The 26,797-nt window shown below is 45.2% G+C and overlaps 1 protein-coding gene across 1 annotated transcript in view; it reads right to left on the bottom strand.

Moving 5' to 3' along the window:
* Positions 1-3,516: 3,516 nt before the first annotated feature.
* slit1a (slit homolog 1a (Drosophila)) overlaps positions 3,517-26,797 on the bottom strand; it is an 89,091-nt gene continuing 65,810 nt past the window's right edge. Inside the window, exons 11-37 of the mRNA XM_041947666.1 lie at positions 26,458-26,529; positions 26,284-26,355; positions 25,869-26,012; positions 24,517-24,680; positions 23,463-23,486; positions 20,447-20,591; positions 20,133-20,207; positions 19,905-20,048; positions 19,650-19,793; positions 19,396-19,562; positions 18,469-18,601; positions 16,592-16,660; positions 16,438-16,509; positions 16,054-16,125; positions 12,293-12,364; positions 10,971-11,134; positions 10,757-10,881; positions 10,564-10,658; positions 10,323-10,462; positions 10,095-10,188; positions 9,855-9,992; positions 9,530-9,758; positions 9,304-9,434; positions 9,020-9,174; positions 7,775-8,063; positions 7,001-7,212; positions 3,517-6,914 (exon numbers count right to left, since the gene is read on the bottom strand). Coding sequence (XP_041803600.1) covers positions 6,676-6,914; positions 7,001-7,212; positions 7,775-8,063; positions 9,020-9,174; positions 9,304-9,434; positions 9,530-9,758; positions 9,855-9,992; positions 10,095-10,188; positions 10,323-10,462; positions 10,564-10,658; positions 10,757-10,881; positions 10,971-11,134; positions 12,293-12,364; positions 16,054-16,125; positions 16,438-16,509; positions 16,592-16,660; positions 18,469-18,601; positions 19,396-19,562; positions 19,650-19,793; positions 19,905-20,048; positions 20,133-20,207; positions 20,447-20,591; positions 23,463-23,486; positions 24,517-24,680; positions 25,869-26,012; positions 26,284-26,355; positions 26,458-26,529 — 3,580 coding nt within the window. The 3' untranslated portion in view covers positions 3,517-6,675. The remainder of the gene's footprint in view (positions 6,915-7,000; positions 7,213-7,774; positions 8,064-9,019; positions 9,175-9,303; positions 9,435-9,529; positions 9,759-9,854; positions 9,993-10,094; positions 10,189-10,322; positions 10,463-10,563; positions 10,659-10,756; positions 10,882-10,970; positions 11,135-12,292; positions 12,365-16,053; positions 16,126-16,437; positions 16,510-16,591; positions 16,661-18,468; positions 18,602-19,395; positions 19,563-19,649; positions 19,794-19,904; positions 20,049-20,132; positions 20,208-20,446; positions 20,592-23,462; positions 23,487-24,516; positions 24,681-25,868; positions 26,013-26,283; positions 26,356-26,457; positions 26,530-26,797) is intronic.

Genomic DNA, 26,797 nt, shown 5'->3' with positions numbered 1-26,797 from the left:
CCTTCAAAGAGGGCCACGAAGTCCATGAAAACACAAAATGCATCTAAACCAGTCAGGAAAGCTGAGGAACCCGCGCTGACGAGAAGTGGGGCTCTAAAGTCCCCCTCAAAGAGAAGTCTGGCACGCACTGCGACAAAACCGGCAACCAAGAGAGCCCGGGAGCTTTTAGAGACCCCGGCTAAGCGCACCAGGACATCACTCTCAAAATAAGATGGACCTGCACAGAGACAGATTTTGTTTATTTAGAGGATTTTGTGACTTTTATCTGGAATATATTCAGAAGGACCAGAAGTATCTATTTTCTACTCTCACCAAACTCTTCAGAGGATACCTTTTTCAGGAGGCGAATATGTGAAGAAGGAACTGATTTTGAAAGTCATTTATGCTTTTGTAAAGCTTCAGTGTGAAAACGCAAATGTGACGGATTATTTGCTGAGCATTTGCTCTGTGTTCAGGGACTGCACACAAGTCCTGCATGATGTCTATCAGATGTAGTTGCTGTTTGGCATTATGTTTCAGCACTCTACGACACGGCTGGAGATAACAGTAGCCTATCAAACCTCTCTTTAATAGGATGACAAACATCAAGCTTTCGTGCCGTTGTCAAGGTGACAGTAAACTCATTCAGCATCCTGATTTCTTTTCTTTTCTTTTTTTTTGCCGTTTTGTATATGATTGTTTTAGATGATAGCATGCACTGCATTTATTGCTCAGACAGCTTGCTATGAGAAGGGAGATCAGCTTTTGAATAAAATTTTACGTGCAGTCAGTAGGCAGCTTGTATCTCCAGCCTGTCTTCCAATCGCAACATTGTGAATATGTGACTGTTGTGACCAGGTGCCTTATTTATGAAGTGTAAAGTAATAATAGAATGTGTAAAAATGTGAAAACTCCTGTCCTTTAGTTATAACAGCTTTCAGTTCCTGGAGAGGCAGTCAACATTCATTTGCTTCACGTGCAGTGTGTGCACAGTGGTTTCCGTTCCACACAGCATGTATGTTGACTGAGGCATTCAGATTCACTCTTTTTGTTTTATTTTATTTTCATGTGCCCATTTTCCCAGAGCATTAACATAAAATTGTTCTTATTATAGCTGTATTAGATGTTAAAGCAAATATGAGTATGAATTGTAAAAACAGAACAGGGTGCTCGGTGTGTGTCATGACAGAAGCTTGTGTGTTTTATGTTGTTTTGGGTCAGTTTTCATCGCTGTGTACCTCTGCAGTCACTTCTGACCATTGCCCCCATTGTTCTCTGCTCATAATAGTGACTTCACTTTGAGTATTTTACCTGCTTCTGCATGTGTTAAGTCTAGTTAGTGGGGAGACAGTTTCTGCAACTCTTGCATTAAAGCTGTTGCCTTCCTAGAACTGAAACCCAGAACTATATTTATGCCCTTCACCTCTGAATAGACAAAACCCAGTGCAGAGTATGTGCACACTCAGTACCCGTCTAAAAGCTATACTGAAAAAAACGTCTTAAGATGACTTTGGAAATATTGTTGACAAAGTGATGCACAAGCCAGTATCCCAAGCAACAAACCTTGAAAGTATGTATATTTGGTTGGTCAATATGAACAAAGTTTATGGCCTCTTAAGCATTAATGGCACATTACATTACCTTTCCAGATTATTCACACGTTGGATTTGAAGTTTTTGGGGTAGTCTAGTCACACTTCTGAGTTGGGTATCCAAGTATGTTGCAGTTTTATTATGTTATTATTTTTTTTATCGTCATTGACTGTCAGGCAGATGTTCTCATAATGTGAAGTTTCGTTACTTCCACAGTAGTAACTTACTTTAGTGTGCTGTCAGAGGAAAAATACCATTTTTAGCACAGTGTTGTTTTTTTATCATGGTCATTTCTCTTTAGAGGGTAAATCATCTGTAAATGCAAAACATGTCTCACGTTTTTATTGTTATTTAAGAACTCCATGTAGGCTTATGAATTTAGCAAATCTAAAACAGCCCACCAAATATCAGACTTGAACATGTTTATTCTTTACCGTTGCTATTTAAAGATTTTGATTTTGTATATTAGAAAGAAATAACTGCTTTATTTGTGGTAATCCCAAGAATGATACATCTTTATGTTAAAATCTTTGTATTTTTGCTGGAGTTGATATAAAGATGTTTGAATTTTTCTGTTTGTTTCTTGGCTCTTTTATACCGCTGTTTTAGTGTCCTTTAACCAGACAGTTTTGAACTGCCAATGAACCAAGTGGAGTGGTGAAAGGGTTTTGTATGCTTGAAATGAATCAGGCACATTTAATGCAAAAGCCTGGCATCATAGCCGCTTCCTGACATCCCACTAAATTCCCGATCTTTCCCGAAAGCGCTCTCTTTGTAGTCTCCTCACAATGAATTGTACAAATGGTGATGAGGACATACAATTCTTACCCATTGATACTGACCCCTTCATATCCTGGCATGTAAATTTTTACTGCCATTCATGAGGACTAGGCAGTTGAGGCACCTGTGCTCCTGGCAAACTGTGCCCTCGTGTCAAGTGTGCCAGCTTTGTGAATTGCCGTGGTGTAGCCAGTGATGGCATTTCACGTGACGGGGACCGTCATGACTTACCATACGGCTCACAGGCGAGAGTCCTGAGCACCACAGGAAGCTCCCACTGTGGGACAGATTGATAAACAGTTTGCCTCCGTCACCTCGGTCCCTGCGGAAAACAGGGTGAATGAACGGCTTCTCACCAAAACCAACATGGCGTGAGGAAATTAGTGATTCGTTCACCTTAATGGTGTGATACAAAAGGCCTCTATCCAACTGAAGCTGGAGTGATAACACAGTAAAACCTTACAGACGTAACCGCCCTTTTAACAACTTTAAAACTCCTTTCACTTTTTTTTAACCTTTATAAAGACGATTGACTGACCCTATGCTCTCTGAATGGACCTGTCAATGTTACCAAATTTATGCTGAATTAGCTATTAGCGAAGAATATGGATACTGAAGAAAACAGATTCTTAGGCAAGTTCTGGAGTTATAATTAGAGTTATTATTAGTTCATCTTCCTATGATTTCTGAGCAGATTTGTGGACGTTTGTTCATGATGGACTTTGGATGTGCACAGATTTGACTCTGAAAATGAAGAAAATAATCACCTGACTCTGCAGTTCCCTCCTCAGCTCAAAGGAGCATTTTAGAACCTTTCAGCTTATTGTTTTGGTTTTTACGGCCTGTGGCGTCACTGTTTTGATTCAGTCTCAGCATTCTTCCAATAAACCCTAAAACCTGCAGAGGCCCAAGCAGCAGACAGTGTAGAGAAACAAAACAATCAAACCCTTTGGGCTTAATTTGCTTTCACTCACAAAAAAAAAAAGTACGCAGTGAATTCCCGGGTGACAGCCTATGTTTTGGCAGGAGGATGCCATGCATTTGTGAACATTCAGATTTCTAATTTTTCCGACTGCACTTTAGGGACTTTTGAGTTTAGGCTAAATTTTGTCAAATAAGAAAAGACATGAAGTAAAAGAAAAAGAAAGACAACACATTCTTAAAAGCACGCACATTTAAGTTTAATTAATGAAAAAAAGTGGAGGTTTGGTAAACATTTTGTCGGTGGCACTACATACATTCAGCATTATTGGGAGTTTTTCAGTTTAATCCCACCATTGATCCTGTAACAAAAAAGCAAACAGACATAACCCAACCAGGGATATTTCTTAAGTTTTTGCACCAGTTCAATACAACAGAGACATTGTGTTGTTTACAATAACATATTTATGTATATAGTTCATAGGATGGAAAATCTGTGTTTCTGGTCATGTGACCATGTAACTGAATTACATCTCAATATAGCACAAGCACCACTAAGATGTCTACCAGGAAGTTGAATGCACCAGTTCAGTGCAGAGGAAGGAAAGGAGACATGAAAAGAAAGCCACATTCGACTAAAGATGCACCTTTACGAGGCACACAGCCTAAGAATTACAGTGACTGTTAATCAGTATCCTTTATGAGATCTTCTTTTAATGTCATTGTACACCACTGGGATCACAACAACAGCATGTAAAACAAAGTCAACATGGGTAGCAATATGAATAGGAGCTCTGTGTGCATTGTACCAAGCTGAGATCTGGGTCTGCAGCCTTTCACACTATAAAGAGACGTTTAACATTTAGATCAGCAAAATGGATAAACACAATCCCAGTCTGCAGGGAGAACAATGCCTTAAGCCATCCTGATGGACTGTCACTTATTGAACAGTATGTGATTTCTATATCTTACATTGGAAACTAAATAACAGCTAAAAGTTACCACTTCATGAATAAGCATAGGTCATATTTATCTATACACATTTATACATTCAGGTATGACTGTTGTGTTCACTGTAATTGGCACCATTTCTTCTTTTTTTGTGTGTGGATAGCCAGTCAGAACTGACAGACATTGAAATGTCCAGACCTTTCCCATGTATTATCTGTCAGTAGTAGGCATGTAATGCTTCACACAGTTGCCTATTCAAACAGATCTAGGATGATATATCTTAACATGATCAGTGTCCACAGAAGCGACTTCATCCTATTTCTTCTGGCTTGACAGCAGCTTATGATCAGTTGAGCTTGACTACTTTAACTTTGTTGAACTTAAAAAAAAAACCAACAAAAAAACACCTTCTTTCTATGGCAAACATCTCTCAAATTAAAATGATAGAAATACAACCCAGCACTTCAACAAAATGAACATGAAAACAATCAGAAGCCTTTACGTGTGGTATGGTAATTACAAGGTAAATTTGAGGGGGACACCTCTTCATCCCAGCTCTGGCCTCGCCAGCCCCGGCAGCAAATGAGGAATGTCTGAGCCAGAGAGAAGGAAAACACTGTGTAACTCGCTATTAAGTGATGTTACAAATACCTTACAGATTTTTATGCTATTTTTATTCATTATTTTACCTTTTTTCATCTTTTTGAAATTTTTGAAAATATCTGAAAGTCAGCAACATTTATGCCTTTCACTTTCTACAGAAAAACGCCTTTAGATAAAATAAATAAACACAAGCACAGACTCTCCTGAATTAGATGTAATATTCACATGGAAGACAACATATACAATATTAAACATATTTCTAGACCAATACTGCCTCCAATACAACAAGGCCAACCAGCTGCTGTATTTTTGGCCAATTAACGTAATTAATTACCTTGTTGGTGCAAGTGAGATCAACAAATAAAAACACCTAGGGAACCAACTGAATGCCTTTCCACCAGTCCCAAAGCTTCCAGAAACAGACTTACTCTTTAACATAGAAAAATACTATACCAAAATGAAATACAAATATATATATATTAGAATCTGTTAGGCATTTCTATATAAAGGATTGTTGGGGAGGGTTCGGGGAAGGGGACGGCTAAAGGAGTTAGGTTACATCATGAGACAAAATGTAACAAAATATAACAAAAATAAAAACAAATCAATATGAGAAATTATACAGAACAAAACAAAAAATCAGATTCTGCAACCTTTTGTTTTGTAATAACATTTATAATGATATTAAGAAGCTCTACATATTTATTGGCAAACTCTTCTCCACACATGCAAAAGTTTGCACAAGTTTAATACTGCAGGCATCAAGAGGAGCAGGGCTTAACAGCCTCCTGCTCAAAGGGGGTGTGATTATGCAAATCATCCTAACCCTGAGGCAATGTATGCTGGGGGACTGATAACCGCTGGGCAGTGCCAGCGCCAGATTGGTTTGCTGTACGAACGGAACAGATAGTCGCACCACACAAGCCCTGGCACTTTTACAAGCGTTAAGACTGTGTGTAAATCGATGTATGCCATGCATGTGTGATCATGTACTTCAGAGAGGTGTCGTTTTTCAGTGCTGCTAGTCAGTGCAGTCTATTTTTTATGGAGTTTCTAAGTTACGGTACCTCACAGCACACAACTGTGACACCAGACCACCTGGCCTCGAAGCCACGCCGTCCGCACTCACGTGCCACTCTAACCCTACCTTTCCTTTGTTCGCTTCTACATGTGCATGTGTGGATGGATGACTGTATCCTGGCAGAGAAATCGCTACACCAAACCAACACCAACTTTAACTCAACCCAAACCATATCCAGCCCAGTCCAGGTCACCCAGCCAAGCTCAACTCAAGATAGCTTTGCCAAGTCAAACGGTCCAGCTCTCTTCTTCTCCCTCTGCTTTCTCTCTCTTTTTGTCTGTCTCTGTCTCTTCTGCCATTCCTAGCCGGGCTGGACCCCACTGTCCTCACTGCCTCCACGAAGTAAAGATGGAAGATGGTGGCCAGGCTGTCAGAGGCCTCGCAGATGGATGGGGAATTCACACTGGGTAATTTGGGTTGGAGGGATGCCTCACTCTGAATGCAAGACCTTTGAAATCTCTGGACCCCTTGGAACAATGTTGCAGATACAATGGTTTTGTTGCCGTTGTTGTCACTTCTACATTGTTGCTCATGATGTTGGTTTCTCTGTGTTACTGTAGGTCACACACCCTTGGAAGGGGAGGAAATGTCCTATTTTACAAACATTGTTGTCCATAATATATAGATAGAGGTTTTATATATACTCTTTATACTCTCTCTCTTACTTTCTTTCCCTCCCTCGCTTTCCACCAGTCCTCTCTCTTCTTTCCTTCCTTCCTTTCTTTCTATCTTCTGCTCAGCAGCAGCAGGAAATATGAGTGAATGATGCTACATGCAGCCCACACAGCCGCACTTGATGGTTTTTTCCACTTCCTCGCTGAAGGAGGTTCCATCGCTGCATTCAAAGGTGTATTTCCGGCGTTTCATTCGCTGGCTGGCGCAGCAGGCCCCCGTGTCGCAGGCTCCGGTGCACTCCACCCATGAGACCATGCGTGTTGTCTGGCAGATGGCGTAGCCTCTCTGTACCTGGTAGAAGTCTCGCACAGGCTCCCCTCGACACTCAGACTCTGGAAAACAGGAACACAGACATGAGCATAATTGCTCAATTATATCACCTTACACCACCTTACAGACGGACAGGGGGCAAACCAACCTGCATCACAAAGCTCCCCAGTGTAGCCACTTTCACAGTGACAGTAGGCATCTCCTGTGTCTGAGATCTGGCAGCGGCCGTGTTTGCAGGACAGGCGACGGCAGGGGTTGAACAGCTCCCCCTGCTGGTTACACAGGGCACCGCGGTAGCCCTCCACACACTCGCAGCGGTATGACTGAGTGTCCAGCGGGATGCACTTTCCATGGACGCATCTAGAAAGAGACAATCACAGAAATCAAATTTCCTGCCCAGTAAATCAATCAGTGAAGTTGTTTTTTTCTTGTGCAGTGACTGGATGGATTTGTAGCATTGAAAAAAAAGTGTCAGTTGTGAAAAAGCACATTTACTCAAGTACTGTACTTTAATTCCATTTTGACAGACTTCTACTTTACTTGAGTAATTTCATTTTATGCTTTTTTTTTTTTTTTTTTTTACATGTGGTAAAAAAAACGGAGGGGACCCAGACCCTCGGTTGGGAATCACTGGACTAATGGTACAAAACTAAAATGCCACTCACACATTGCTGGATCAGTGACAATCTAAGTAATGGTTTTTAAAAGCCTCTATCAGTCACAGGGGCTGTATCTCTGCAGAACAAGTACTTTTACTTTCGATACTCTAAGTACATTTTACTTTATAGGATCTTGAATGACGGACTTTTCCCTGCAACAGAGTATCTTTTAGCAGTGTTATACTGATTTGAGTACTTCTTCCACCACTGCAGGTTGTGATCTTTGCTTTGTGATATAAATTCTGTCCCATTTGCCAACATACTTGCTGCCCTGGCAGGGGTTAGTAGCAGGCTGGTCACAGTGCGGCCCGGTCCAGCCTGGCTGGCAGTGGCACACTGGTCCCTGGACCCCATCAGGCTGGCAGATGCCATGGACACAGTAGATCTTCTTGCAGGGCTCGCAGCCCGGTACCACACCGGGTTTCATCTGGGTTTTAGTGAAGTCCTGGAGCTCGTTGTTGATGTACAGGTTCTGGATACAGCCATGGAAACTGGAACCGTTCTGGATCTGCCAGAGACGGAAAGCGCCTGAGTGTACATCCACTGGCATGCCTGGAGGAGGAGAGAGAGTAAAGAGACAATGTTTACTGGTGTGAAGACGTGCATACTGGATCACACACAGACAACTAACACAGGGCTGGTATGAGTGTAATGGAGGAAGGCATTTTCAAACACGTGTGTCCCAACAGTGCATATACAATTTGTCAGATTGATATATGTATGTATACTTATATTTATATTTTGCATTTGCACCACAAGACACACATCCTTGGAACAGAGGACAGGAAAACGTAAAGAGGTATGGGAAACTGTCTCCTGCAGTGTTGTATGAATGAAGGACAGTACAGCACACCACATCACAAGACATCACACCACGCCACTTAAACAAACTGTACAAATTCTGAGCCACTCTTGAGCAAAGTGTCATGTCAACCCTGAAACTTTGGGCTGCATGGCAGAAAATGTTATTTTCTAATTTTTCAATTGTCAAGAGTGGCTAAATCACACATTAAAAATAATTACAGCTTATTTTGCATAAGCAAATTCATGCAAATCCAAAACAAATCTTAAGTATAGACTGTGTCTGGTAGTTCTTATAGTAATCACAAGAGGGCGTACTTTACAAACTTAAAATGTGCTGTAGTGACAATAGATCTATGAATTATAAAGTGGTGTATTGCTTGTTCACTATAGGTTGCGATCTGTCATTTCTGAAACAAATGTGTGTTATCTGTCACGGTGAAATGGCTCATTTGTTTATTCCAAATATGTCCTGGGAGGTCTAATTAATGTGCGGCCCCTAGCAAACACAGTCATGAAGGAGGGGATGGTGTGGGTGGAGGATAGGGTTTGGGTGGAGGTAGGACGAGGTTGAAGGGTTGCATGGTTGAGGGGAGGGGTTGGTTGCAGTGGTGACAAAGCGAGGGGGGAGGGGTGGTGATTGACAGTAGTGTAGTAGTTAAGAGTGCCTGCAGAGGAGGGAGGTGTGTTCTGGAGAGGGCCCCTACCCCCCACGTATAGCGGAGCCTCCCCGTTGAGGGGCCGCACCGCCCCAAAGCTGTCCATTGTGGTAGGGAGACCCCCGTCAATGGACAGGTTCACCATCTGGTCAAAGGTCACCAGCTCCACAGTGTGGAACTGGCCATCGTTGATAGTCTCAGTACTAGGGAAGGAAAACAGAGATTGGACGCAAGAACGTTAGATGTAAAAAATACAAATGGCACCTTTTCATCCTGAATCAGCCAACAGTGATGGTAAACTTCAGCCTTTTAGAGGGTAAGTGACACCTTACCTGTAGATGGCATGTCCTGGCTGGCTGCCGGGGTCATAGCTGACCTTGACGTGCCCTTGGTAGAGCTCCACTGCAATATGATCATTGTCTCCATTGTACAGCAGGATACCATTATCCTCAGCCGTTGATACCTACAGAGAGGACATGTTTGCATGAAGTGTTTGAATTATTCAGGTTTCAGAAAGGCAGCGTGCAGCAATCATATCCATGAACACTCTGTGAATACCTGCAGGGTGATGTTAGCTTGAGGCCAGTTCTTGAGGTCAGAGAGCAGCAGGTAGGAGTCTCTGTCAACAAAGTTGACGCTGACCAGCTTCTCGCAGCGTGGACCACCAAACTCCGGAGGACACTGGCAGAGGGCGCGGCCTCCTCGCTCCACGCACGGGGCGTTGTTCTGGCAGTCGGCCAGCTCGCACAGGGACAGTGGAGACGGGGGCACCTCACACAGCTGACCGCTACAGAGGGAAAGACGGCAAGGATATTTTTTTTTGATGATGTAAGTAAAGCAGGGGACACTGTGCTGTACATGTTAAATTTGTTCTTCATCTCACCTGAATCCTTCAGGACAGATGCAGGAGTATCCATTCAGCTCATCCATACACTGAGCTCCATTCTGACAGCGATGCTCCTCACAGTCATTGTAGTCTAGACTGCAGTCATCGCCAACATAACCAGGAGAGCACACACACCTGCGATAGACAAACACAACACTGTAATCAAGCTGAACGACGACAAGGCTACCTCCTGCTCTAGAAACAACATCTGCTGTTCAACATGCAGCAAACACTCACTTGGGTCCAGTGGAGGTGATGAGGCAGGTAGACTGATGTTGGCAGGGGCTCCTTCCTGGGGCACACACATCCTCCATTTCTTCACACATTTCCCCTACAAAGAAACAGGCATTTACATTTTTACACCTGAAACCGTTTGAGTCTGTTCCTCACATTGCAGAACATTTTATATGTTTTGTGCGGGAGGATTTTTCGCTTCTCCAGTCAAACTGTGCTGCATGCACCAACCTGTGTAGTAGGGGGGACAAAAACAAGTGTAGTTGTTGACTCCATCGATGCAGGTCGCTCCGTTCTCACAGTCATTGTCTTCGCAGTCGTCAACGTTGGTTTGGCAAGTGGGGCCCTCAAAGCCCAGTGGACACGTGCAGCTGCGACACACACAATCATTGTGTTACCATGTCAAGTTCTTTATTAGATCAATGCGATTTTAGTCCTTTGTTGCACTGATTTCAAAGTTCTTCTTCCTCACCTGTATTGTCCCTCCTCCTCGTTCACTTGGCAGGTTCCTCCATTGGCACACGGGTTACTCACGCAGGCATTCAGAGCTGTCTCACAGTTCTTGCCCTGAGAACAGAGATAATCACTTTTTGCTATAAATTACACACTGAGGTACACTTATGTGAATATTCACAAATAGGAGGCAGCAATTGTGCAGCTCTGACCTTGAATCCTGGTGGGCAGCTGCACCTGTAGATCTCCATCAGGTCGCTGTGACAGATGCCTTGGTTCTGACAGGGACTGGACAGACAGGGGTTACACTTGGCCAGCACTGCGGCATCGACATCTCCTGGGGAAATGCCAGAAAGACAGGAATGAGTTGCGTGAAGATACTCATGCTGCTTACATTACATTTCTGTTTCCAACACAGTAGCTTACCTGTACATTCAAACTTCTTGGCAGGTGTGGTGAGCAGCAGTTTGCCCTCCAAGCCCAGGGGGCCAGCACAGCGGGCGATGCCAGGCTCTTTGTAGCCCGTCTTCACCCAGTCGGACAGCCAGCGCAGGCGACAGTCACAGTACAAGGGGTTGGCACCAATTGCCCTGACGGAGCAGAGAGAAGAAATGTGTTAATGATCTGAAGAGTTAGGATGGCTCTGCTATATTCCTCATTTAGTTCAGTCAAAAATTCTGGCTGCGTCACTGCAGTACACTCCATCACCAGCAGATGTCCCTACACCCTTATGTAAAACAAACCGTGCCAAACTCAACTTGGTGTACTACACAAGCTGCTTCTCTGAGAGTAAAGCAGTTTAATGCTCAATGCCACTCTGTGCCATCCATCATCTGAAGGAGGGCTTCTCAATTATAGGCAAAGGTGTGAACAGAAGGCGCTCTTAACCACTTCTGTCATGGTGCTCGTGAATCAATGGCGCTCTGTCCTCCTGCTGGATGCACAAACACTCCTGAATCGATGCTGTTCCATTACGGTGGAAAACAGGCTCATCTTTCAGGCCGGGCCAATAGCTGACACCTGACATCTGCTAACATGAAAGCCACTTGACTGTGACTGTGGATCAATGGCTCCCCTCCGTCCCTCCCTTCACCCCATTTTTTATGCAGCCTTGACTCTTGTACCGCTCTCCAAAAAACATCTTTGTTTAGCTCTCTCCATCCTCCCCTCTTCCTCTCCAGGTCTGACACTGATAGGTCTATTGATCAGTGACTGTCGAGGGACGATGTGAATATCGAGGATGGATGGTAGAATGCACACTGCAAACATACCTCTGTGTAGTTTTACACACGTCTGCAGCCACACAACCAGCTACACAAAACACACACCCGACGGACACACACTAAATTACAGACACAAATAAACAAACCAAAACAAACACTAAAGTCCACAGACCGTGGAGAATCTGTGTGTGTGTGTGTGTGTGTGTGTGTTAGTGAACATCTGTGTGTGTGTGCGTGTGTGTTTCGGAGATGTGACAGGGAGATGAGACAGTAGAGGGGTCTGTGTGTTGCTTTAACCACAGGACTGCGGCTGATTAAGGGAGGGCTTGGCTCATGTGGAGCCCACCAAAGAGGACTACAGACAGGCCACTGTGAGCCACACTCCCCGGCTGTCTGACCAGACCCCCTCTGTGCCTGAGAGTGTGTGCGTGTGTGTAGACTTCACAAAGTCTGGTAAGTGCAGACAGTATCACATAGGCTGCCATTAGGGCATACAGTTGTTTGTGCGTGTGTGTCACGACTTACAAGTGGGAAAGTGAAGCCACGTCGTTGAAGATGCCATCAGGGAGCTCTGAGATTTCGTTGCCGTGGAGAGACCTTAGGACGGAAGAAGAGAAAATTTATGATCATGAACATATTTCACAAAGGAAGAAAACGGCTCTTCTGTAAAACTTTTCTGTTGTACTGTTGAGCTGAAATGACTAGACTGTTCACTGATCTAATCACTGTGATCTACACTGGTCGAAAATGAACTAGCAACAAAAAAACGGGCAAATATTTGCTCGTTACAGATTCTCAAGTGTGAGGATTTACTGGTTTTCAGAGTCTTCTCTATGGAATATCTCCAACTGTTGGTCAGACAGAAGGAGCAATTTGAAAAAGATCGAATTAAATAATAAAAATAATGTAAATAAGCATAAGTTGCTGTCCTACATGGTATTCTTTGTTTCCGGACAACTAAAACTAGAAAAAGCAGGAAAGATGCTGAGGGATATTTCTGTATTGTGTGGGGTGGTAGGTGGTTTGTGTTTCTGGTTAAGTCTTGTGCAGCTGGCAAAGACATGAGTCTCTGTACGTCTGGGAAAGACTGGTGTCAAGTTTCTATGTGCGTCTGGCTGGCAGGGCCAGCAAGTGTACAGAGGGAGGGGGTAACAGAGTTTCACCACATGCAGGGCCGCGAAAAACATTAACAGAATTGTGTGTGTGTGCAGATTAACAGGTATATTCACATGCATATTGTAGCACGTGCATATTAACCAATGTTTGCATATATACTTTATATTTATATTGTTATTTTAGTTGCTGTTCTCTGACTACTGTCCAGGGTGACAAGCCAGCAGGGCTTAATGACTACATGACTGATGGCTGCTATAATCCGCCGGGTCATTACCACCTCCAACCCTCAGCTGACCGCTCTCTAATGTTACCACAGTTTAGTCCACAGTACCAATACGTGACACAGCTGCTCTCTACACCTGGACGAAGAGAACTGATGTATAAACAACCTTGAAACCCTACTTCCTTCTTTGTTTGATCGGTGAATTACCGCTAAGATGTGGAGGAGTCAGGTGAAAGGATGCAGACAGCGAAGCTGGTCAATGTAAGGCTACAGAGCCGTGCTGCGGCACGAAAGGGGAAAGTATACAATATAACTGTCTAAGACAACAAGTTAATTGGTCTGTGTGCAGGGAAGAATGCTTATTAGTGTGGAGTGAGTAGACGGTTTGTGGTAGTCGGAGAACAGTTAGGATACTGCGGGCATGGAGCCAGCAGCAGTGTGCCAGCCAGGCAGAGGTCTCCTGGGAGAAAGGAGCCAGGGAGTCTCCAGGAAGAAACCTGATCCGCTTTTGTACAAATGCTCTCTCGGTGCGTCTCTTTTCTTTTCTACAGCTGTACGTCATTACATCACTGTATCTCACCTATGTCATCTTATTGCATATGATGTTTCTGGATCATCAAAATGATGGTTTATGGCAAAAAAGAAGTTCTGCACAGGCAGGTCCAACTGAACGTTTTCACACAGACTTTTTCACCTGCAACCATTTAATAATGCTGCGTGATTGTATGAGCTGCATATATTTGCTTTGGCTCTTGCGTTGAGGAGCTTGTGATACTGGCATTTACTCACAGCACTGTATCCAACGGCTTCACTTTCTTTTCCTTTCACACACTCTTTCATATCACTTTCTTTTCTCGCAGCTTCCCACCCAAACCCTGGCGGACCACGCCCCAGCGCTCTCTCTCAGCTTGCTCACCTCACACCCAATACCCAGCAGGCCAATTAGCAGCTTATTAATCTGCAGCTCCAACCACAACCATCATACACACACACCCTCACGTGCACACACATACGTGCACATGCACCAAACTGCACCACATCCATGCCAGGCTCAGACCCCTGGTCTGTTTGAAGCCCTGAGCGTTAATGATTCTTCTCCTCTTTACTGCTCTGTAAAGCCGATGGTGCAGCTTTATTAAGGCTTTGGCACCTCGGTGTGTGTGAGCATGCATCGTAGCCGGCTTTGGCATCGCACTGCGGTTTCCATGAAGCTTCCAATGTTGAACTTTGAACCCGGTGTGGGGTCTTAAAGCTGGAACTATTACATAGAGCTCATTGTCGCTTCAGTTTTGTTGCACCCCCACAGCATAGCTTAGCTTAGAAAAAAAAAGCCATGGCACCAATTGACATTTAATGGGAGACTTATGATTGATCACACCAGCAGTAAAGACATCAAAGTTTTCTGCTTCATTTGGACTCCCGTCTGACTGAGACAATAAGGTAGTCCAGACAGTCTGCACATATATGTGTGTGTGTGTGAGCTTGTATATAGCTCTGAGCCTGTATGGGGTGTGTGCGTTGGGGGAGGGCCTCACATGGCGTCTAACACACTTTGCACAGGGAATATCTTAAAAGTGAAGGTGGCGTGAGTGAGTAAGAGCAGGAATAACGGACGCAGCTTCATTAGAGATCAAAGCAACGCGGGCAGGCTAGCAAGGCGGCATCGGCTAATGACGACCGAGCTTCACTCTCATTCCACGCTAAAAGGGCTCTTACGCTTTGTGCCTCGTAATGATCGGGACTTCGGTCGAATCCCGCCGTAAAAAGGAGGCTTTGTTGAAGCTTTGTTGTCAGTAGTAAAAAGTGTGCCTGCTATGAGCACACATGAAAGGCCGACAAGTCTGCTCCCACACACATACTAACGGGCACCGAGCCAGTAGATGACAAACATGTAGGCTATGAATACAGACACCAGTGCGTGCGCACACACACACACACACACACACACACACACACACACACACACACACACACACACACACACACACACACAGAGATGCATACATAATCTCATAAGGAGTGCTGCTGGGCCTGGTCTCTGTTTCTGCCTCGCAAACTGAGCTGTTCACTTGAGTTAAAGTGTGGGGCATCCAGCTGCTGTATCTTTGGATGCAAGTCCAAAGATCGGTTTGGTTTCGTCATCTGTCTGTCGAGTGCATTTACATCCTACATCTCCGTTATTTAGCAGGCCAATTCATCCACGGGGAGCCCATGGTCGCTGAGAGTGCACAATCAAAGACTTCATAACTTCATAAAAGCCCGGAGGCAGGATCAAAACCATTACGGTTAGCGGGGCAAACATTCCCTGGTAATCAGTGTCAGACTGATTTTGTACAGTGGGTTTTGGGGGCGTGTGTTTGGCCCTGATGGCGAGGCGGTGATGAGCTCGGGGCGTTTAGAGGTGAACCGGCAGACTGGGCAGATGTCTGAAGATGAGGTGTGGGCAGGAGTAGGAGCTGGAACAACACTGCTGCTGCTGCTGCCCCGTGGCTGCCATTTGAACAGAGAAAATAGGTCGTAGTGTGTGTGTATGGGTGGGTGTGTGTGTGTGAATTCATAAGCTGTCATAACTGTTTAGACTGTGTTTCAGTCCTCTGGAGTCAATCAAAGATTCTCAGCATCTGCTGCACTGTCTCTGTAGTCGGCGCAAGCTGTAAAAATATCCTCCTTAATAACTCATTTAGTCTGAGAGTCAGTCTCTTCTTTCATCTTTCAAAATAACTTCAGTTGTTTCAAATAAAGTTGCTGTTTTGAGTGTTGTCTCAAAATTATGTGACAACAAAGAAACATTTAAAACACTTGACTTGCACAGGAGAGAATAGAAACTCTCACTGGCAAGATGCATTTTGCATTAAAAATAGGTTTTTAAGACTCAACCCTGGACCCACACACTAAAATGAACATATACGTATATACGCATGCATTTAAAATATAAAAATAAACTCACAGCAGTCGGAGAGAGTGCAGTCCACTGAAGGCCATTTTGGGGATGCAACGGAGGGAGTTGTAGCTCAGGATTCTGCAATGTAAAAATAATTACGTATGGTCTTATATGAAATTCATCTGTGTCCATCCATTTACGTTTGACAGCCCCAGCCGCTTTTGTCTTCTGCAGGTTCTTGGTTGGGTGGAGCTGAGGTGCCTTCAAGTTAACTGGGAACACCTGGCCAGTGTTTCCAGTTACCTGCACCAAGCCATGTGTGCACCACTGACCCAAACTGCCAAATTTAACTCACTCAGTGCATCACCCATCTTTGTCTGTAAGCTGGTCTGAACACTGTCAGCACTAGAGTAAAATACCAGCTCCTGGTTGAGGCTGATCAGGACTTACAGTGTGGTGAGTTGGCTCATGTTAGAGAAGGAAGAGTTGGTCAGAGAGTTGATCTTGTTGTTGCTCAGGTCTCTGAAAGGAAAATTAAAATGGCATAAGTGCACTATATTGATGTGCACAGTGAGACGGAGGAGGCAGACAGATGAAAACTTACACCAGCTGCAGGTATTTGAAGGCAGACAGCTCCTTTGGCACAACACTGAACTGGTTTCCATCCAAATACCTGAACAAAGAGACACAAACAGGTCAACAATGAGTCAAAGGACATCATGTGATCTATTCAGACCAAGATATGATATGTATCCTGAAACATTTTGTTGAGATGGAACGTTAGGTGTCCACTTTAATTCAATCAGCCAGTTGAAATGAAAAGTAGAACAGAAATAGCAAAATAATATGAGAAGGAAAATGTGGAAAAAAAGAAAAAAGGGTTAATGTTACCAAACGAGCCCTAATCCCGTCATCCTAACCCACCGAAATTCAATTCGGTGAGCTCATATCTTCATTCACTCACATTCTTTCACATTTGTTTTGAATGAAAGGCGTAAAAAGTAGATTATAGTCTTCTACATTCAAGCTGCAAGTCACTTAATGAGGCACTTAATGAGAGGTTCTATAAAGGAAGTATTGAATTACAGTTACCGAGGATGCAATGCCTTGTATTAATTAGGTTTTAGCTGGTGTTAAAAACTGATTTCATTCTACAGATTAGTTTTACATTGCGAGCAGGTTGTTGCAGGGTATCGCTCTTTTCACACAGAACATTTTTTCCCAAGCTGTTGCAGCCAATTTAATCTCTTGTTACACCAAACAGCAGAATGTTTTGTCTCTCAGTTACTTTTGAGTTTCAGATGTTTTGACACATTGTTGTGTCTCATGCCGAGAAGTAGCTCATCGCTTATGCACACCGGGTTATATATCACTTCTACTGGGTTTGAATGACTGCGCAAAAATGACAAATGTATCACAGTCATTGACATTCATGTGAAATTTTGGTTCAGCAGCAATTCCTGAATGTGACCCAGCACCCCATTTTTGGAAGTGACTGAGGTGCACACGCTGTGAGTTTATGTATATGTGTGTGTGTGTTAACACACTGATGTATGTACGAGCCACCGCAGTTGACATCATGCCTGCAGGGATGCAACCACCCTGCTGACCGCCAACACAAAGTGCTACCAGAGGGCCGTCACCTTGATAAATGGCTGATCTGGGGCCTGGTCCCTCTGAGCGCAGCTGCAGGGGCTTTCTCCTGCTATTGTTGTTGACTGTACTCATGGCGAGGGGGGGTTGCTGGCTAGTTAGGGGGCCTTTGGGTTCAGACGTAATGATAGGTAATGATGGTGCAGAGGACACTTGGGATAATGATGGAGTAGCAAACTCTCCAGATGACTAGATGAAAGCCCAGACCAGAGGGGCACACCTGGTCACACCTGCTGGGACAATGACAGGCCTTAAGGCTTGCACAGCGTGTGTGTGCATCTTTGTGTGTGTATGTGTGTGCGTGAGTCAGTCTGAACCACTTGAAGCAGTATTGGAAAGTTCCAGACCTATTCCATTCCCTCCTCTTTCCATTGAAAAGTGCTCATTAAAATGTCCTCTTGCTCCCCTATGCTCCTGTGGACAGGCTTTTGGCCCACACACAAATATGCACACACACACAAACACGCACACACACACAAACACACACACACGCACTGATCCTTGGCTCTGACTGTGAGAGTGACATCAGTGCTAGCCCTGAGGGCTACAGGGAACACAGGAGAAGAATGTCTGAGAGAATAACTGCAGGGTTTATTGACTCCTTTCCCCTTCTCCGAATGATGAGATGTTTTCTTTGCCTCCGCTGTTTTAACTAACTCTTATCTCTTTCACTGCTCCTAAACTCCTTTCTCTACCTTTTCACAGTGTTTTCTTTGGTTTCCTTTCCAGATCTGCCTCCATCAAAGCCAGACAAAGGGACAAAAACACCTGGAACTCAAACTGATAAGATATAAATGCAATTGGCATAATTCATGCCAAGGAACTCACAGTTCAGTCACGTTTCTGGGGATGCCTTTGGGCAGTGAGTGGAGGTGCTTGTTACTGCAGCGCACCACAGTCTCCAGGCATGTACATTCACTGGGACACTGGGGTCTGGGCACACAACTTGACTCCTCTTGGCCTGGGAAAAAACACAGAGGAGATAGATGAGAGTCAGATACCAGCGAGGAAGAGAGAGGAGGAACATTCAGGAGTGCAGGAAAGACATGGAGACCAGCCAAAAGAAGAAGCTGTCATCCCTGGCAAAAAGAGATGCATGGAGCAAACTGTAGACAGAGCGGAAAGACAAAGCAAACATAAAGGCAAGACAGTGCCAAAACAGCACAGTCCTTCAAGCTGATGGTGAGGCACTGAGACAATGAGAAAAGAGGAAGTGAAAAATGTGAAAAGTAAAATAGGACAGAGAGAGAGAGGAGCCTCACTAATGTAATATCGACCAGAAAGAGCAAAGAATGGAAGCAGCCCGAGGCCTGAAGACAAGTCTAACATTCATTCAGGTGCAAATAGGCTGACTGGTCAATAAGGCAAACAGCTCAATAGCTCCACTCAGACCGGCATCGACCAGCAGCTTAGGAACTGCTGAGTAGCAATCTATTCAGTCAACAAAAGACTTGCACAATAGCGGTCATTATTTAAGATGATCTCAGACACTTTAAGCAGCTCTTCCTCATAACTTATTGCAGAGTAGAGCGCAGTTAAAATCTTCATCAGTCAGACCCAGACAGGGTTTGTTTCACACACAGTGGAGGTCATCTCCTATAACGAAGGTGTTTATCTCCTTTCAAAGAGACAGATTGTTTCATTTAAAGTAGAGAAGCTGCAAGAAAACTTCACATACGGTCTAAATGAGGACATACTGAAAGAGAAGCTGGACTTAAATCGCGACAAGTCGCCGCGTGTCTCGGCACCACCTACCGTCCTCACAGCGGAAGTCAGGCAGGGCCACATCCTGCAGAGGGATCTCCTTCAGGAAGCCGGGACGCTGGCAGCGGGGGTTACCTGTCACGATCTTCCTGCTCCTCAGCCAATCGCCGAGCCAGGCCAGGCGGCAGTCACAGTTGAAGGAGTTGGCCAAGAGGTTGCTGGGAGAAGGTGAGCATAAGAGAGGCTGTAAGAGCATTGAAACATGAACCGTGTGACTGAAGGTAGTGTGCACGCCAGGGTCTCACAGGGTGGAGAGGGTCTGCAGCGTGTCGAAGGCCCCGGGAGTGATCGTGGTCAGCTGGTTGTCGTACAGAGACAGCAGACGGACGTTGTGCAGCCCTGTGAAACTGTCGTTGTGGACGCAGCTGATCTTGTTGTTCCTCAGCATCCTAAGGAGCACAGAAACCAAACTTCAGCCTGAACGTCTGAAACACCATCCTGCATTTTAGAAACAACGGCCAACGTGAGTGCGTGATTGTGCGTGATTGTGCATCGCTCACAGCATACGAAGTCCCTCCAGGCCACGGAACATGCCGCTTCGCACCGAGTCGATCTGATTGGCTGTGAGGTGGAGCTCATTGACGGATGATGCACCTTCAAACGTCCCATCCTCAATCTCTGTGATCTTGTTGTTGCTGAGGTTACTTTGGGGAGGGGGGAAAGGAGAAGGTCAGAACAGTAAATGTAATTCTATTTAGAGAAAAAAGTAAAATGAAAGTTTTCCTTACATTTTCTTCAGCTGGGAGAGGCTTTTAAAAACTCCAGTTGCCTCCAGAGAGGTGATTTCATTGTTGTTGAGGCGGCTGGAGAGAAAAGTTGAAAAAGTTTACCCACACAAACAAACACATCCATTAAAGTTCTCTTTAAATATTCAGTGTGAGGTTTTGAATTTTCCTGGTCTCAAGTTTTGTATTTCTTTCACATCAAATTCAAGGGTTTATCTCTTTACTCTTCGTCAGGCCTTTTATGCTATCGCTGCTCACTCCAGCTCCTCCTCTATCTTTTCCCTTTCAGCTCTGGTCTTTTTTTCCTGGTTGCTTACAGTTCACTGGTGGATGCAGGGATGTGCTCGGGGATCTTGGTGAGCTTCAGGTTGGAGCAGTCCACCACGTTGGACTCACAGCGGCACTTTGGAGGACACACTGGATCGCTGTTGCAGGCATTATTCAGGCGGGTGTCCTCGGTACCTGAACAGGACAAAACGCAAACACGTGTGCTCTTAAAACACAAAATGACATCAGCCTCGCTACCCCATGATGCTCCCAGTCACGCATCCGTCCCCTCCACAGCTGTGTCTTAGTAGTTTGCCCTGTTACGACCAAAAAGGCGGCTTTTCTCCCTAATCTTTACCCTGAGGTGCCCTTAAGAACATCCTGCAGCTCTCCTCCTAGTTGTAGGCGAGAGATGAATGGGTGAAGGCAAGGATGAGTTATTTTAGAGAGGTGATAGAGTGGGAGCAGTGGGGTTAAAAGAACAGGAGCAGGGGAGACTGAGATAGGGATGACAAAGAGGATTTGGGCTGCCAGCTTCAGTAAAGCAGAGCACCCAGGAGAGAGGGAGAGAGGACAGCGGACAAGAGGTGCTTGAAATGATGCACAGGAAGCGTGCGTAGACAGGTGGAGTCGAAGGGCAGGAAATAGGAAAAGGAGGACATGAGGGACATGCATGCACGCAGGAAAGAAGAGGGAGGATGGAGTGAAAGGAGACAGATGAGAGAGAAATGAAAGGTGAGCGGCGGAGGTGCAGAGAGACGTCTGTCCTGATAGAGGAAAAGCAAGAATGAGGCAGCAAAGGGAGTGTGGGACGTTTTCCTGCACCTCCTCTGTCTATGAATAGACGTTACGTGCCAAAAAGCGTGCTGCCAGTTACATCATGGCTGCTCAATAATGGAACAGCACTGGGAGCCACTTAGAACAGTGTGTGTGTGTGTGTGTGTGTGTGTGTGTGTATTGCATCTCAGTGTCTGCGTATGTATGTGTGTACATGTGCGTGTAGAGCTAATGTGTGTGCATATGTTCCATTTAGAGGGAACAGCTCAGCGTTTGCTGTTAGGGTATCGTTTTGTGTTCCGTTCCCTTTTCGCATGCTCACATCGGTGCACCTCTCAGCCTGAGGTTTGGAGATTACGTCAGCGGGACACCGTGGGGTGCCCAGACCACAACCATGAGCAGGAAAACCTCAAACAACCAGGACTAAATCCAACAGTTGTGCATCAAAAATCTGTCTAAATAAATGGAGCGGCATTTGAGACCATAACCTAAACCCCAAAACCTCATCGTTGACTTTATTAGAATACAGTTGGACAGTGAAAGAGTGGATTGCATTCGCAGAAACAAGTTTCTTCTGCCTGCACAGAGACTTTTTCTGAAGCCGTGTCACTCCTCAGAGCGCCTCAGAGGAGGGTGCAAATAGACACAGCAATGCAGGCCATTAAGGAACTTTCCCTCGCCAGGCCAGACAACAGGAAAAGGCATTTCCTGCGACGGTGGAAGCAATGAAAGTACAACGCAGCGCTTTGATCTCGAGGATGTAGAGGAGCCAGGGGAGATTCGTGAGCCTGAGTCATCGCCATCGTCACAAGTGCGCGGTGGCGACACTTTTACTGTCAGCAGATTTAAACGAAACTGGAGGAAACGACGAGGAGAGGGACGAGGTTTTTCCCCCTCTGAGGCGCAAAATGACTCATCGCTGGAGTTGTAGAAGTTCTCATAATTCCCTGCAGCTTGCTTCCTCATTATCAATGTATTATGGAATTCCCGTGCTGTCAGCGATCGTGTGTGTTGAGTGCGTGCGTGTGTGTATTGTGGAGGCTTTTATTGTTATCATTCAGGGAGGGTGAAATTCTCATTAATCACGTTTGGCTTTGATCTTCCTTCTGCTTACATAGTGCTCCCATTTGTTCTCTAAGCCAGTGTAGAGCTCTATCTCAGCTTGGCACACAAAGACACATTAATTTACACGCACACGCACATAAGCACACGCACACACACACACACACACACACACACACACACACACACACACACACATACACAGAGTTCGACACACATCACTGCTCCTCCTAGTTATTTTCTTGGAAGTGCTCTTGTTAAGAGGTCCGGAAACATCCGCTGATAGGAATCTGGGTCCTCTGGTGGGCTTTATTTTCTTTAGCTTTTACTGATAGAAAGGACACACTTTCCTTCCCCTCTGTCCTTCCCTCCCTCCCTCCCTCCTTCTTTGCCCCTCTCGGTGAGTGACTGTCTGTGCTCATGCCAAAGCAAAGAGCCACTTCCTTTTGACTCTATCTGCAGAGACTGTTAGGAAAACAGAGCTGAGGAGAAACAGACGCTCTCACACGTATATCACATCAAAATGCACACATAGGTACAGTCACTCATAGAGTTAGCCAATTAGCTTGTCTCACATGAACAAATACCTACCGATGACCACCAGCACGCACATTTCAACAACTTGTACCCTTAAATGCTCGATGTTTTCCTGTACAGACCACTCCCTCTGAAGTTTGTCCAAATATCATCCACATTAAAGGATGATTCCACTTTATTACAGCTGAAGTCTTTCATAGTTTTGGCCATTATTTCAAGACATGATGGAGATAAAAACAAAAGCGAGAGCGTAGATGTTGGCGATAATCCCTCCTTGCACAGGAGAACAGTTTGCACACAACTATGGTAAGTACGGTAGGTCAAAGCTGAAGCAGGAAGCAAACAACAGGCAGTTTTTCTAACCTGTGGGTCTGTTCAAAACCTGTATGATCATCTGAATGCTTGTGTTTTTGCCACGTCTGACTTATTTTTAGCAACGTTGCCATGTTCGCAGCTCTCAGCAATTAACTTGGTAAATAAAATGTCATTATTACCAAAAGGAATGATGGCAAAACTATGAAAACAAGAGCTAAGTTGTAATAAACTGAAATTATCCTTTAACCTGGGGGAGAATTTTATGGTTACTGAACGGTAAGTAATGGAAAAAATGACACCGCTGCATGGCTGTGGGTGGGTAATTAAAGAAAAGAGGAAGACAATGATAAGTGTGAACATTTACGAGCCACTCACCTGGGATGAAGTACTGCTCTTTGGCTGTGATGGAGAAAAGAAAGAGGGCCTGATGTCAGTGAAACAGGTCTGGTCTGCATAGCTGTGGTGACGCTATGCTTCAGAACAGTCATATATAGAGCTTATATATGACGACACATGACACAAGGTATATGATATTTAAACAGAGAAGCCGAGGGCTATCTCTGCGCATGACAATGTGGAGAAAGTACTAACGATGTCAAAAGGTGGTAAATATTTGGCTGTTGCTAAGGAAGAGTGACATGAGGGAAAGAGGGAGACAGTAAGAAAGAGTGAAAAAAGAAAGAAGGAAAAAGACCAAAAAAACGGGAAAAAAGAAAGAGGAAAACACATGGACTCCCTTCATCACTAGGTCTCGCCAAACAAATGAGGCTATAAAGAAGTGTGAAACCTCAGCAGTGCCGAGTGCCAGACGGCGTAGCACAGTGCATAAACACAATAGTGGGCACAGGGTGGAGGGGGTGGAGAAGGTGAGGCCCGGCTAGTGCAGTGAAGAGGAGTGAGGGCATGAGGGGGTGTGAGGAAACCTGAGCCTGGCAGGCAGAGAGCGATGGGGTGAGATGGAGATGGAGGGGGAGGGGAGCCTGAGATTGGCAGAGGGCAGAGGAATGGTGGGCACGTGGAAAAACTCTAGCCAAAATACCAGCCTGGACTGGTGATCTCAGCCCACTGCGGTCTGAATGTGAAACCAGACTCACAATGTGGTAACATGAAGGGGAAATGGAGAAACAGCGAACGATCCCTCTCTCCTTGGCCCCAAGTTCATCTAGGGGGGGATATTGATTGAGGAGCACCGGCTCAGCAAATGATAGGCCGAATAAAACCTTTTGCCAGGAATGATTGCTCATTAAAATGTGGTATGAGGCAGACGGAACAATGCAGAGATATTAGCCACTCCCAGCGGAGAGAAAGGAAGAAGGTAGGAGTAGATCATCGAGAGACAAGAGGAATAAAAACAACAAAAGGCTGTCTGAGAGGTAGAGAGCCCGAGAGAGAGCTAAGAGGGAGACAGTGGCGCTGAGACACCGCATACCGGAGCAGCGGAATTTCTTGCTCTTGATCTGTCCGATGCGTTTGTTTGCGAGGCGGCGAGGGCTGGCGCAGCGGGCGCCGCTGGTCTCGATGGGGTTGGAGCGCAGGTAGTCTGCCAGCCACTTCAGATTACAGTCACAAATAAATGGGTTCTGGGCCAGGTGACTGGAGGACAGAGAGGGAGGGGGAGGTCGGAAAGAAAGGGGAAGGTAGGAGAGGTAGGCAGAGGAAGAAAGGGCGGAAGGAGTGGGGGGGCACACATGAAAACTGATGGGATACAAGCCAAGAATGAACATTACAGGTTGTGTGTTTATATTTAGACATCAGAACATTTATAGGTGTACATCTGCAGCAGCTGGTTAGCTTAGCATAGCAACAGTGTGAAAACAGCTATCTTAGCTCTTGGTAGCAGAGCCAGGCTAACTGGTTCCTGGCTGTAGCTTCATATTTACTGAACAGACATGACAGTGTGCTAATAATCTAACAACTGTTTGGTTATTTTGGCTGTAGTTTGTGCCGCTGGTGAATTATACTGTGTGATGCTTTTGATATTTGGGGTTGACAAAATATTACACGAACTACAACATCTGAAATTACCATAAAATTGAATCAACATCTCTGAACATTCAAACTTAGGTAGGATTTATAGCACCATTTTGTGCTCTAATTCTATCTATCCATAATAAACTGAGTGTATGTTTATAGTCGAAAACATGCTCATTGAAATTGTCATATTGAATTGAACCATATCACCTCACCCAGGGAGTGTGTGATGCAACCCAAATTATGTCATCAGCTTGGAAGACCAGAGACTGAGGAAAAGCTCTAAGTGTACTTTTAACTCTTATTCAGAATGCCCTTAAGCCCAGTGCCCTCTAGAGGGTGTGTGTGTGTGTGTGCATGTGCCAAAGGGCAGCCGTATCCATCATCCTCAACAGGTGTCTTGTATTTGCATATTTCATGCAGTGTGCTTCAGACATGGTAGATGCCACAGCGTGGGGTCTCTATTGATAACAGCATGCGGTTTGCCTTGTTTATTGGAAAATATTAAAAAGGAGGCATTCATTTAGAAAGAAGTGATGCAGTCTGGGTAACGGTGGTGAAGGAGCGGCTGTGGTGTGTGTGGTTTTTATCTCGATCTGCCCGCAGAACCTGTGTGCGTCCGTGTGTTTGTGAAGATGATGGATTTATTCTCCTCTCTGCCTCATGATCCCATTCCTGTGTTATTACACAGACCTGCGAGTAAACAACTCCTGTGTTGGCTCGTGTTTTATGTTGACGGCACAGTATGTGTCAGAGCATGTACAGCAGCACGTTTGTGTGTGTGTGTGTGTGTGCATGCATTTGACTCACAGGGTCTGTATAGCTCGCAGTGAAGTGAAGGTGCCCTTGGCGAGGGTTTGGATCTTGTTGTCGTAGAGCGATAGCAGCGAGAGATTCTGCAGGTCCTGGAAGGCGTTGGCGCGAACGCAGTGAATCTTATTGGCATTCAGCAACCTGAGAGAGGGGAGAAGACAAGGAAAAAAGAGGGAGGAAGGAAGAGGGAGGGAAGGTGGAAAAGAGGGAGGGAAGCAGCCTGTCAGAGTTTCTTTATTCATTCATTCATTATGCATTCCATCGAGAAAACTATGCACAGCTACAAAGTTTATTTGAAGGTTATGACTCCTTTACTGAGTGGGAGTAAAGGATGCCTGGTATTCAGTATATGTCTGCAGTGTATCAGCAGTGTGTGTGTGTGTGTGTGTGTGTGTGTGTGTGTGCTGCTTACAGCAGTTGCAGGGCGTAGAGGCCGTCAAACACCCCCTTGGGCAGGTCGGTGATCTTATTTCCATACAGCACGCTGGGAAATCGCAACGCAGTCTTACTTTAGACACGAGAAATGACAACCGGGTGGATATTTATGCACGTACACATGCGCAAACTTGGCCCGGGGGCCACTTACAGGGAGTTGAGGGAGCGAAGCCCCTGGAAGGCATCGGGAGCTATCTCCGAGATCTGGTTGTTGCTCAGGTCTCTGTGTTGCAGAAGAAGAAGGCCAGAGAATTAGTCGAGAAAACAGAGATTTTCGGGAACAAGCCCTGCTCCTGTGGGAGGTTTGACCCCACTCTCACCTGGGTGTCACTCTCACAGAAAGGTGGGGTGGATGTGATGCGCCTGCTTGTCGCTGACGCACGTGAAGGAAGTAAATGTAGTGTGACTTGGATGAGGATGAGTTCCAGCTCCCTCCCATATTTGATGGTGCGTCCCTTCAAGGGATTTGATGAAAAGGAGCGGGCTGGAGT

Source organism: Chelmon rostratus, chromosome 11 (assembly GCF_017976325.1).
Source record: "Chelmon rostratus isolate fCheRos1 chromosome 11, fCheRos1.pri, whole genome shotgun sequence".
NCBI lineage: Eukaryota > Metazoa > Chordata > Actinopteri > Chaetodontiformes > Chaetodontidae > Chelmon > Chelmon rostratus.
The sequence above is the reverse complement of the archived record's forward strand: the minus strand, read 5'-3'. Positions and strand labels throughout refer to the sequence as shown.